General features: G+C 34.9%; 1 protein-coding gene across 1 annotated transcript in view; it reads left to right on the plus strand.

The window, feature by feature from the left end:
* The first annotated feature begins 10,186 nt into the window (after window positions 1–10,186).
* Window positions 10,187–13,744, plus strand: part of LOC141338221 (NLR family CARD domain-containing protein 3-like) — a 44,633-nt gene continuing 41,075 nt past the window's right edge. The window contains exons 1-5 of the mRNA XM_073843766.1: window positions 10,187–10,247; window positions 10,492–10,599; window positions 10,708–10,768; window positions 11,219–11,411; window positions 11,577–13,356. Coding sequence (XP_073699867.1) covers window positions 10,189–10,247; window positions 10,492–10,599; window positions 10,708–10,768; window positions 11,219–11,411; window positions 11,577–13,356 — 2,201 coding nt within the window. The 5' untranslated portion in view covers window positions 10,187–10,188. The remainder of the gene's footprint in view (window positions 10,248–10,491; window positions 10,600–10,707; window positions 10,769–11,218; window positions 11,412–11,576; window positions 13,357–13,744) is intronic.

Here is a 13,744-nt window from a genome sequence, read left to right on the forward strand (position 1 = left end):
GATGCTGCTGTGGATTTCTCCTTTGTCACTGCACACACCAGTCTGCAGACATTTCAGATCATACAAAGATGCACAAATATAATACAAAAACTGTCATTTTAACAGCACAGAGTCATTAGATCTCTGTATTGGAAGTTACAAAATGATCAATCTTTATATTAAGTTTCAGATTTTACTTTTCCCCCAAAAATGCTGCAGTCACCTTTCCTTTCAGGTCCTGCTCCACCACAAAACATCTGCAACAAAGTCACATAAATCAAGAATCAGAAAAGTTCTCTTATAGCTCTGTTTGAAATGAGTTTGAAGTTCAGTTAGGCCTACTATATGTATGTGTTTATTTACATTACTTACATTAATGTAAAGCAGTGACAGTGAATTCTCACATAACGTCCATCACTCACTCAGATGTTTTGTGTTGTGTGTTGCTCTAGTCTAGAACATTTTCCTCTCATTTGTTAAATAGACATTTATTAAACGTCTTTAAAATGTATATGTTTTATGTAAATCCGCTTTTAAAGACGTGCGTGTGCTACCTGAAGCTTAATGTTCGCTACACGTCATAAAACATGTTTTAACAGCGAAATCACAAATATACTATAGCATACTGTATAACATCTTGGCACCTTATGCAAATCAACAGTTTACGATAAAGTAGCTCAACAAATATGATTTTTAAGACAGGGAGCGTGTTTTGGTTGTAATACTCACATTTGTAAACACCCTCGTCGTGGTTCTCAATCACGTTCGATGATGACGTTTTGGCCTCCTGTGGACTCCTGGGATTGAAAAGTATCCATCGATGAAGACTTCAGGATCTGGGCTGAAGCAGTAGGACATCCGGGGATTTCTCGCCTACTCTTTTGTGAATACTGAGGTTTCGGACGTACTTCTTTCTTCACGTACTCTTTTTTTCCTACTATATAGTAGTTAAGTAGGCATATTCGGACGCACTTTAAGTAGACGTACACCCGAATCTCGCGAGAATTAGTGCATTCGCCTACTAATTCTCGCCTACTCTTTTATAAATACTTAGGATTCGGACATACTTATTTGCTCGCCTACTGCTTTTCCCTACTAAATAGTAGAGAAGTAGGCGATTTCGGACGCAGCCAACGTCTACCGCAGCTCCGTTACCTAAATTCCCAACATGCATTGCGTTGCTGACGTCACGTTCCCAGACTCTATAATGATCAACAACAGTAACGTTGAGGGGGTTCAAGATGGCGCTCTTGCAACAAGTGAATGGGTGAGCTCCGCAAACTCGAATAGTTAAAAATAGCTTGTGTTGCTAACCCACTGAATTGATGGTCATGCTCATTGACTGATGTTTCCAAAAATGTTTAATCCGTTGACATTCAAGTAGACACCGTAAGAACTACAACACAAAACAAAAACAAACACTACATAACCCAAATATGAAACATTACATTGCAATTCGAATAATATAAAAATACAAAGTCATTTACCTTATAACCCTTTTTCAGTGAGGTGCAAAAGGTCCAATTGAGTGAGAAGAACGCCACAAGGCGCAAGCTGCGTCCTTCACAAAGCGCACACACCTGCCGACAGCGGAAATGGGATGCGCTTTATGCAATCACTGTTGCGCGTTAAGTTTGTACCAATATAAAAGTCCCTTCAAAGCTACTCCCTTCAAGAGGGTCAATACAATGCAGATTTCAAAACAGATTTTCAATTAGCAATCCTTTACAGCTTGTGGTGCATTTTGAAACCGGCTTTTTTACTTTGTTTAACCTAGAAGAGTATTTAGACAATAACTGCCCTTGAAGTGAACGTGACACAATGGGCAAATCCGAAAAAAGGAAGAACAGGAGTGCGTCTCAGGTGAAAGCTAATCCGGCTAGTGAAGCAAATACTGCAATGCCGCAAGTTTCTGAGTCTTCAAGTTCAGTGACCGAAAATTTACATGATTATGCCAAAATAGACATGGACTCTGACGAATTTATGTTATGTGAGGAGGAATTCCCTGCACGTCCCGACACTCCATGCAAGTCTCCTGCACCCAAACAGCGTAAAACGCAACATTCGGATGTTGCTGACATTCTCTCTCAAATCGGAGCTCTTTCGCAACTAATAAACACTCGGTCAGATTCTTTGGAAAATATGATCGGTGAAAATATAAGAGCGATTACTTCCATGAAGGAGATAATCACTGAAAATACCAGACAAATTACAAATGTGAAGGAAGCTGTCGGATTTATGAGTGCTGAAGTTACCAGTCTGAAGGCCAAGTACGGAGTGGTGGAATCTACGCTGGGCAAAATGGAGCAGAATACCATGGAGCAAGACAGAAGGCTGTCACAGCTGGAAAGTTACTCACGACGGTGGAATCTACGACTGTATGCTATTCCAGAAAGAGAAAGAGAGGATGTGCGTGGAAAGGTAATTGAGGTTTGTCAACATCTCTTACCAGAAGACAAGGACAAACTTTCCAATGCCATTGACACAGTACACCGGCTAGGTCGCAAACAGCCGAATAAGACCAGAGGAATTATTCTGCAGTTTGTTTCCCGTTTCTACCGGGATGCTGTGTGGCGTGCAGCAAAGGAGTCTACATTTCTGCTGGAAAATAACATGAAAATGTCAGAGGACTTGTCTCTTGTGGATAAAGAAAGAAGAAATAAACTATGGCCAGCAGTGGAAAAAGCAAGAAAAGACAACAAACGTGCCTACTTTATTGGAGGTAGGGCCTTTGTTGAAGGAATCGAAATATTCCCTCCAGCATGAAACATTATACTCCAGATAAGCAATTAGAGACTTTTTTGTACTGAGACAGGAGGTTAACAAGAGTCTGTTTAATTAAGAGGTCGGTGGCGTTTTGGGATATTGAAATTTGAATTAAATTATTTTTTGTAAGTTTCATTCTGTTTCTAAATTTAATCTTAAGGAATTTAACGGGTATTATGAGGTAAACTAAATACAAATGAATGCCACCATATTTTTATTTAGACCTTTTTTGACATTTTGATACTTGAAACATTTTATTTTTGTAATGCCTGTTGCTTTAAGGAAAAAAAAAAAGTTGTTTCTTTGGTAATATTGTTGCCTATGGAGGATTGAAGGTCAGTTGGATAATGCTATTACTTTGTTAATTGAACTTGCATTATAGAAAAGTTGATTGTGTTCTGAGGAATTGCTGTTCTGTAATGTAGAGATGTGCACTTTGATTTGCACTACTTCATTTTTGTTGGTTTAGAGTTTGCTGTTCTCATCATTCTGAGTATATTTTTGCTAAACCTATTGCAAATATCTGTTTTATCTGCCTTTATATTAGAGATTTCTCTTTCATGTCACTATCTTTAATTTCTTTTAATACAAGAGGGTTAAGAAACCTTACAAAAAGGGAAGCAATATTTTTATATCTTAAAACATTTAAAACTGACTTTTGTTTTTTGCAAGAATGTCATTCCACCAAAGAGGATTGTAATTTCTGGAGATCTCAATGGGGTTTAGATTTATGGATGGCTCATGGAACAAGTAATTCAGCTGGGGTTTGTATCCTTAAGAATCAGTTTAATGGAAAGATTATACATTCTAATTGTGACCCAAATGGCCGTTATACTTGCCTTGTAATAGAAACTTCAAATGTAATGTGTATTATTGTTCATATTTATGGGTTTAATCAACACAAAGACAACGAAAAACTTATTGATCAAGTGGAAGAACACGTTTTGAATTTACTAACCAAATACCCAAATTCATTTTTAATTTTTGGAGGCGACTTTAATGTTGCTTTGGATGGTATCTTAGACAGATGTCCTCCAAAAGCAGCAGATAATTCAAATCTTTATTTAAAGACGTTCATGGAACGATTTTCTTTAGTTGACAGTTGGAGAGAGACTCATCCTTCTCAAAAATGTTTTACATGGTGCAATAATTCTCTTTCAAAACAGTCTCGAATCGATTTGTGGCTTATCTCTAGAGATTTAAATAATACTAGATCTGACATTATTCCATCACCACTTTCTGATCACAAATGCATCTCTTTATTTATTCCCTTTTCAAATACTGCTAATTTGCAAAGAACTACTTCCTATTGGAAATTAAATGTTACATTGCTTAGTTATAAAGAAGTAAAGGAAAAAATCAATGTTATAATTTGCAGTTATTGGGAAAAAGCAAATAAAGAAAATAATTTTGGTAGTAATTGGGAGTTAGCAAAATATGAAATTGGTAAATTTTTACGAACATTTAGTAGTAAATTGGCGAAAAAGAAAAGAAATTATGAAAATTTTATAATTTATAAAGTTTCAGATCTTTTGTCTAAGTCTGTTTTATCTGATGCTGAAAAGGTTGAACTTACCCATTATCAAAATATGTTAGATGAGTATTATAAACAAAAAGCTGAGGGAGCTTTTGTTAGATCACGGAAAAAACGGTTGGAAGAAGGTGAACAAAATTCTTATTTTTTTAGATTGGAAAAGCAACAAATAAAAAAAAAAAAATTGATTGAAAAGCTTATAATTGATGAAACACTCTGTGAAGACCAGAAAGTTATCGCTAATTTTTGTGCCAAATTTTATAATGATTTGTATACATCTAATTTTCACAAACAACATGCTCTCGATTTTTTTGAATCTTTATCAGACATAAATAAATTGAGTAATGCGGATCAAGCCTTTTGTGAGGCTCCAATTACTTTAAAAGAAGTGGAGGAAGCAATTAAATCATTAAAATTAAACAAATCACCCGGCACAGATGGCCTCACATCAGAATTTTATCATATGTTTAATAAAAAAAATAGCTCCCTTCTTGTTAAATGTTTAAAAGGAAAGTGTAAATAAATCTTTTCTTCCACCCACTTTATGCCAAGGTTTGATTACTTTAATTCCCGAGCCAAATAAAAATCCAAATTTATTAGATAATTACCGTCCTATAACGTTGTTAAACAATGATTACAAAATAATTGCTATAGTATTAGCTCAAAGATTAAAAGGTATATTACATTCTGTCATTGATGAAACGCAATCGGGCTTTATGCAAAATAGACACATATCGAATAATATAAGATTAATATTAGACATTTTGGATTATTCTGACATAATTAATGAAGACAGTTTCATCTTTTTCTTGGATTATTATAAAGCCTTTGACACTTTAGAACATGTTTTTTTATTTCAGGCCCTTAAAGAAATTGGTTTTGGTGATATATTTTGTAATATGGTTAAAATGCCGTATAAAAATGCAAATAGCTCAATTAAATAAAGCTGTGGTACCTCTCCAAGGTTTTTTTTTTAAACTGTGGGGTTAGGCAGGGATGCCCTGTATCTCCTTATTTGTTTTTAATTGCAGTGCAATTTCTCAATTTGTTTATTAAAAAAAACAAAAAAAAGTCTTATTGAAAAAGTCTGTTATACTAAATCCATATAACAAAGGTGGCCTAAATTTTATAGATTTCAATTCTTTAAATTATGCTTTTAAAATAAATTGGCTAAATCAGTATTTGAAAAATCAAAATTCAGTTTGGTATATCTTTCCACAGCAAGCATTTTCCTTTGTTGGAGGTATTACATTTTTGTTGATGTGCAATTATAACATATCCAAAATTCCGGTTAAGCTTTCAAATTTCCATCAACAGGTACTTTTGGCCTGGGCTTTAATATATAAACACAATTTTACCCCCCATAGATTTTTTATTTGGAATAATCAAAATATTTTATATAAAAATAGATCTTTATTTCTTAGTCAGTGGTTTAATAATGGTTTGATTTTGGTGAGTCAGTTATTTAAAAACAGAGGTTTATTAATGACTTATAGAGAATTTATTTCAGAATATAAGATACCGGTTAGTCCAAAGGATTATGCCATTGTTATGGGAGCGATAACTTCAGGAATTATTATGATCTTCAAAAATAGCAATTTCTCCCCTATTAAAAATTCTTCTTTTTCTGACCCATTAGAGACAACTATAGGTAAAATATGTTTTTCTGTTAAAAAAGATAGAAATTACAAAATTAGGTCTCTTTTCATTGAAAAAGTTTCTTCTTTGTCGCCTGTCATTCCTTACTGGAATATTTATTTAGAAATTTGAATTGGAAAAAAATATGGTCTTTACAACAGAGGTTTTTTCTTACTAATAAAGTTAAAGAAGTATCTTTCAAACTAATCAACAAATTTTATTTTACCCTGTTAAACTTTATATGAAGAAGTATAAGGTTAATATTGATACAAAATGTTCATTTTGTCAATTTCATACTGAAACTGTTTTTCATTTATTTTGGACGTGTCAGTATACTGTGCAACTCTGGGAAAATATTGGTTTATTTATTAAGAATAATATCCAGCGAGATGTACCTATTTCTTTAAAAGAAATCATTTTAGGACATTATGACTCTGACTCAACTAAAAGGAATGCTTGTTTTGTTATAAACTTAATTTATTTTCTTTGTAAATTTTATATCCATAAATGTAAGTTTACTAAAAACAAACCACATTTTCTTGATTTTTTGAAAGAATTTAGAATTTATCTAAATACTATTTCGTTGTCACAGAATAAGAAAGCTAGAAGAACTATTTCATTTTGTAATGACTTTGATTTGTATAATGTAATTAACGTTTAGGTGTCTTACCCTCAAGTTTTTATATTTTTGTCCTTTTTTTTTTCTTCTTTTGGTTCTTCCATACTTTATCTTGTATTCTTAACACTGTCATTTCAGTTGACATAATGCATATATTTGTTTCTTTGTATATTATGTGCAAACGATCTGTCAACTCTTTCCTGTATTTTTTCCTGCATTAATAAAAACAAAACAAAAAAAAACAGTAACGTTAAACTAATTACTAAAAGCTTTGAGATATAACACAAAGTAATTCGCATTAGAACAAACTATCGTAATATACATAACTACGTTATATAAAGCATAGATAAACAAATGATGAATTACCACCGCAATCTTCTCTTGCCTAAAGGAAATTAATTGCTGATGAATTAGCATGTTAGATATGTGCCAGTATTTGTTTCATAAATGCAAATTACAAGCTGATTACATTTTTCTTATCAATAGGCTACTGAATGTTTGCCTTTTTTTTTTCTTCTACCTAAAATGGAAAAAAAAAATATTAATTGAAACATTTTAATGTAATGTGTTTCAGGTATGTTGCACAAAACAAGAGTGGTCAGATATTACAAAAATGGTTTTGTGTCATATCAGTGATTTGTTTATTTGTTGTGAAAAAAGTGTGGTGATTCAATAATGTTTGGCAGGCGTTGCATGAATTGTAAATATCTGCTTCTTAATAATAATAATAGTAAATGATGGAAATTATTTGAATTCATCTTGATTTTCTCTGCTTGTGAACCACTAGTCTGTATGAGCAGCATTTGTGGATTAATTCATGATTTATTTAATTATTTTTTACCCCAGAATAAAATAACAAAAGCATGTGTTAAATCACAATTGAAATGCATTAGTGGAGATTACTTTTATTTTGGTATTTTTTATTATTTTTATTATTATTATTATTATTATTATTATTATTTTTTTTTTTTTACATAGCCTACGATTGTGATTAGTTTGAACCTCGTAAATACTGAAGTAAGGTAGACCAGGGGCAATTGTAAAATATATATTATATTTTCCTTAATAACTCACAAACTACTTGAAATACACCAATCATCTTTTGACAAGAAAGAACTATATGACCACTAATTAATAATACAACTGATATATTTTCACTAATAAGGATAAGACTAATATTAAACTAAATGCAAGAAGTCAGAGTTTTGAGGGCAATTGTAACACTGAACAAATAAGTCATATTAACCCACTGTATCTCAAATAAAAGTCTACCTCAAAGTAATCAATTTCCTGCTGTAGTGTTTCATAATGTTACTTAAGACTTTGTTTCATATGGTTCAAGTTATTTTAGTTGTAAGACATTATATGCTTTCAAAGAGCAAGAGTCTATTTAAATTTTTGCAAAAGACTATAGGCAACTATTTTAGTGTTAAATAGATTTTAAATATTTAAAATGAACCAAAAATAGGCTGAAAATGATCTTGTTTGTTATTGTGGACACTGTTCAAATATTCCACTCATATCCTGTAGGAGGAGCAAGTGGTGAGGAAGTCGACAGAGAACCAGAAGTTTTATATGAGAGAGAACTGCCTTTATATATTCAGTTAAATAACACTCAGAGTACATCTGTGAGAGAAATACATTTAGGGGTTATAACTTTAAATAATAAAGAATAAAATTAAATATTAATATTCTCAAACTCCTCCTTGTCAGGTGACACATGAAAGTGAAACTCTTACAGCAGGATCTGTTTGGTGAATGAGGAAGTAAACTACGTTAAGAGAGAAAAACACAGTGAGTAACTCAATTTCACAATCATCTTGAATAGCTAAACTCAATCCTACAACAGTAAGCAGTATCAAATATTTAAAAAGTAGTTTGAATGACATTAGGAGAGAAAACAGAGTCTGTAAATCGTCAGATTGCACCTTTACTTTCATTTTAACACAGCGCACAATGCTCTGGATTTGTTTTGCAGTTTGTGGATAATTTGATTCTGTGTAAATAATGTCAGGGTATTAAATGAGTGCAGGGCTGGGTTCTCCGAAACCACCTTAACGCTACGTCGTTCTTAAGTTGTACCTTAAGAAGTACCTTATCGTTAATATGTGTTTTCCGAAACCTTCTTAGTTAAGTATACCTTCTGTAAGTCATACGTTCGTAAGGTTGGTCTGGAGCGCTCTTAGCTATACCTTACCGCTGCTGGCGGTTCATACCGCTAGTGGGCACCACGCAAAAAGCTTTTTTACATCGCAGTTTAATTACAAATAGAAAATTTTATATGAACATTTAATATAAAATCTGATTTAGTATTAAAATTGCATTTTTTACTTTAAAATTTTACACATAAAATACTTAAGTTGTTATAGCCTACACCCAGTGTCAAGTCAAGTCACCTTTATTTATATAGCGCTTTTAACAATACAGATTGTGTCAAAGCAACTGCACAGTATTTAAACAGCACAATAGTGTGTAAGTAACGCATTATTGTAAACAATCAATTTTCAGTAAAAGGCAGTTCATCAATGAATTCAGTGATATCATCATCCAGTTCAGTTCAAATAGTATACGGTATCGCTGGAAAGTGTCCCCAACTAAGCAAGCCAGAGGCGACAGCGGCAAGGAACCAAAACTCCACAGGTGACAGAAATGGAGAAAAAACCTTGGGAGAAACCAGGCTCAGTCCGGGGACCAGTTCTGGCCAGTGTATGGAAGTGTTTTCATCAATAAAGTTTTCATGGTTATTAGCTTTTTTTAATTACTATCTCGAGGCACATCAGCGGGCGAACCATTTGACAGAAAAGGCTATGAGTCTATATAAAGAAAGATGAGTTTACACAAACTTTATAGCTATGGCAGCGAGACCTTGAGTACTTGTTTTAAATCAAAGACGGCGCCGTGCGTGGAGAGTAATAGTGTGTAATGCATACGCCAAAGTCCAATTTTGCATGCATATGATACGCCAATCCTTCCCATTAACTTCAATGGAGAGAGGATGCATACAAATACCACGCATCATCTTTTATATCATCTATATAAAAGATGATGCGTGGTATTTATACGCATCCTCTCTCCATTGAAGTTAATTGGAAGGATTGGCGTATCATATGCACGCAAAATTGGACTTTGGCTTATGCATTACACGCTATTGCAAAGTCGTGTTATTCGTACGCAAAATGATGAGAATAAGTTGAAACACATACACATGTATTTCTGCATGTACATATTTCATTGAGCCCCGATAAATGCAGTTTGTACTATTTCTAAAACGCTTCTTTATTTAAAAAAAACATTGTTTTCTCAATACTTTACCTATACCGCTGTGAAAGAAAGAGCGCACAATCGATCACCGAGGCATCGATATCCACCTATTCAGCACCTCCACCATGGACAGCACCTGCTAAGGTCGCACTTAAGAAGGTTTACCTTAAGCAATATCCTAAGGTATAGTTTGGAGAACACACGTAGGAAAGGTATAGCTGTAGTTAAGGTGTACCTTTTGAGTCTTCGTAGCACGCTAAGAGACAACGTTATCGGAGAACGCAGCCCAGGTCATTACTGTGAACTGACTGATGAGACAGAGGTGAATTTGAGAAAGTTAATTTAAATATAATCTGTGGACCAACATCTGTATCTGCTTTTAGATGAAACCATGGCCTCCAGAATGAATCTCTCTAAAGAACATGACACACAGATAAAGACCGTCAAGAGGTGAGAAAACTTGACATTTCACATTTTAATGTTCAGTATAAATAATAAATACAATACTACATGAATGAAAAGGACACATTGCTTTTAAGGAAATATGTTAACCTTTTTACAATCAAGTCACAACAGACCCCTCAAATGAAAGATTAACTTTTGAGGAGGTTTTAGAAAATAAAGGTGTTTCTGTCAGAGCATGATGAGATTTTCAGAAACTTTGAGAAACAATTTTGTTTTGCTGTTATTTTAGTCTCTGTCAGAATGAATCTCCTGAACCCAGCTGTGTGTCCATGAAGAGTGACGTGTCAATGGGTCGTCCAATTAATTTCAGTTCGGGAGAATCATCTGCTGATCTCAGGTGTTGTTTAGTTTACAGTATAAAACACATATGAAATTAATTTATTTGCTGATTTGCATTAAATATAACACATATTTACAAAAATTATAAATATTTGTTTAACTACAGTCAAAAACCTGAAGGACCAGAATCACAAACAGCAAAGAAGAACTTAGACTCCATTTTCAAGGTTGGTTTTGTGTGTTTGTCCACCGAAACATAATAACCCTAAAATAAATCTGTAAAATTCTCTCTTCAATAGACACAATTACTTTTCTTCACATTTAAGATAATTTGTAAGGTAAGGTACTATAAAGCAGATCAATGACCACTAAAGTAGAGAAGATGAATCCATATGTAACCTGACTGCTGCACAAAGATGAACATCAATCTAGCAAACAGACAATCCAGTCAAACTCCCTCTTTTAACCTCAGTATCTGTAGACGCTGATGTTTGAGCATACAGTGGAAGTTATTATCAGGTGTGATATAATTCAGTGATGTTTATTAGTATTCATGCCTTTGACTAAACTACAAAAAAAAAAAAAAATCACTCTTGACTCTTGTGTATTGATTTTTTGATTCACATTCTCTGTGACTGAATGGAGGTTTATTGTTTGAATATTTACTATGATTTCAGGAGATTGAGCACAGAATCGTCTCTGAGTTAAAAAGCTTTAAGAGACTACTGAGTCCAGATTACCCAGAATGCTCTGAAAGAGACCATTATGATGATGAGGGTCATAACAGAGTCAGAGAGGGGCTTCTGAAGATCACACTGCTCATCCTGAGGAAGATGAACCAGACAGACCTCGCTAACACACTACAGACCAGTAAGAGCTCTGGATCAGCAGATTATAGTCTGTATTTTTATGATCAACCTTCTGTCTTCAGTCGCTAATGTTCCTGAATGTCACGACACATCTAACATATCAAACCTAAAAATACATTTCTAAAACATTGCTCTGCCGATAACAACAGTTATTTCCTTTGCTCAGAACTGATGCCTGTGTATCAACAAAAACTCAAATCCAGACTCCAGGACAAATATCAGAGAATCAGTGAAGGAATGTCCAATCATGGAGACTCAACACGTCTGAATGAGATCTACACAGAGCTCTACATCACAGAGGGAGGCAGTGGAGAGGTCAATAATGAACATGAGGTGAGACAGATTGAGACAGTGTCCAGGAGACCAGAGACACAGGAAACACCAATCAACTGCAATGACATCTTTAAACCCTCACCTGGACAAGACAAACCCATCAGGACTGTGCTGACTAAAGGAGTCGCTGGAATTGGAAAAACAGTCTCTGTGCAGAAGTTCATTCTGGACTGGGCTGAAGGAAAAACCAATCAGGATGTTCATTTCATATTTCCACTTCCTTTCAGGGAGCTGAATCTGATACAGAAAAATCTCAGTCTTGTGGATCTTCTAAACCACCTTCACACAGAAACCAAAGAATTTAAGTCATCAGATTATGAAGACTACAAAGTCATGTTCATATTTGATGGTCTGGATGAGTGTCGACTACGTCTAGATTTCCAAAACAATCGGAGCTTGTCTGATGTAACAGAATCAGCCTCAGTGGATGTGCTGCTGACCAACCTCATCAAGGGGAATCTACTTCCTTCTGCTCTCCTCTGGATCACCTCTCGACCAGCAGCAGCCAATCAGATCCCTCCTGAGTGTGTCCACCAGGTCACAGAGGTACGAGGATTCAACGACCCTCAGAAGGAGGAATATTTCAGGAAGAGAATAAATGATCAGAGTCTGGCTGATAGAGTCGTCACACACATCCGATCATCAAGAAGTCTGTTCATCATGTGTCACATACCAGTCTTCTGCTGGATTTCAGCCGCTGTTCTAGAGAGGATGATGGGTAAAGCAGAGAGAGCAGAGATTCCCAAGACTCTCACACAAATGTTCACACACTTCCTGATCTTTCAGACCAAACTGAAGACACAGAAGTATGATGGGAAATATGAAATCAATCCTGATCAGGCTAGAAAGACTATTCTGTCTCTAGGAAAACTGGCTTTTGAACAGCTGGAAAAAGGGAACCTGATCTTCTATGAAAAGGACCTGAAAGAGAGCGGCATTGATGTCAGAGAAGTGTCAGTGTACTCAGGAGTTTGCACCCAGATCTTCAGAGAGGAGTTTGGACTGCAGCTGGGGAAGGTGTACAGCTTTGTTCATCTGAGTATTCAGGAGTTTCTTGCTGCTTTATTCAAGCTGCTGTCCTTTTCTGAACAAAACACAGGACTGAGGAATGAGTTCAGGTCACCAATGACCAGTTTACTGAAGAGAGAAGTGGACAAGGCCTTACAGAGTGAGAACGGACACTGGGACCTTTTCCTCCGGTTCCTTCTAGGTCTCTCACTAGAGTCTAATCAGACTCTCTTACAAGGCCTCCTGAGAAAGACAGTAAGCAGCTCTGATATCAATCAGGAAACAGCTGAATACATTAAACAGAAGATCAGAGAGAATCCCTCTCCAGAGAAATCCATCAATCTGTTCCACTGTCTGAATGAACTGAATGATCGCTCACTAGAGCAGGAAGTCCAGACATACCTCAGCAGAAAAGATAGACAAGATGTCTATGGAGCCAATTGTCTCTCTGGAGTCTCTCTGTCTGCTGCTCAGTGGTCGGCTCTGGTGTTTGTGTTGTTGAACTCAGAAGAAGAGCTGGATGAGTTTAAACTGAGTAAATATGATCGATCAGAAGAATGTCTCCTGAGGCTGCTGCCAGTGATCAAAGCATCTAGAAAGGCTGAGTGAGTATTTTACATTGTCTTTGTTTTATTGACATTGTTTTATACGGTATAGGTTTGTGTTTCTCTGTGTTACTGTATATTTTAAGGTCTTTCTTATTTGACACTCAGCTATCATCATAAAGCGCTCTACTAATGACCTGATGAGTTGAATCAAGTGTTTGATTAGAGAGATTTGTCTAATCTGTGCAAAGTCAATATGCCTTTAGGAACAGGGTTGTGACTCTCTGATATTATAAATATTGGAATTGGGATCATTACCAATCACTTAAAAGTTACATTCAGATTTTCTGAAAAAAATTAATAAATAAATAAATTCAATCTAATAATTCATAAGTTATTAGCAGAGGTGGAAAGAGTAATAAAATATGCTACTCAAGTAAAAGTACTG

This window comes from Garra rufa, chromosome 7 (assembly GCF_049309525.1).
Source record: "Garra rufa chromosome 7, GarRuf1.0, whole genome shotgun sequence".
Classification (NCBI taxonomy): domain Eukaryota; kingdom Metazoa; phylum Chordata; class Actinopteri; order Cypriniformes; family Cyprinidae; genus Garra; species Garra rufa.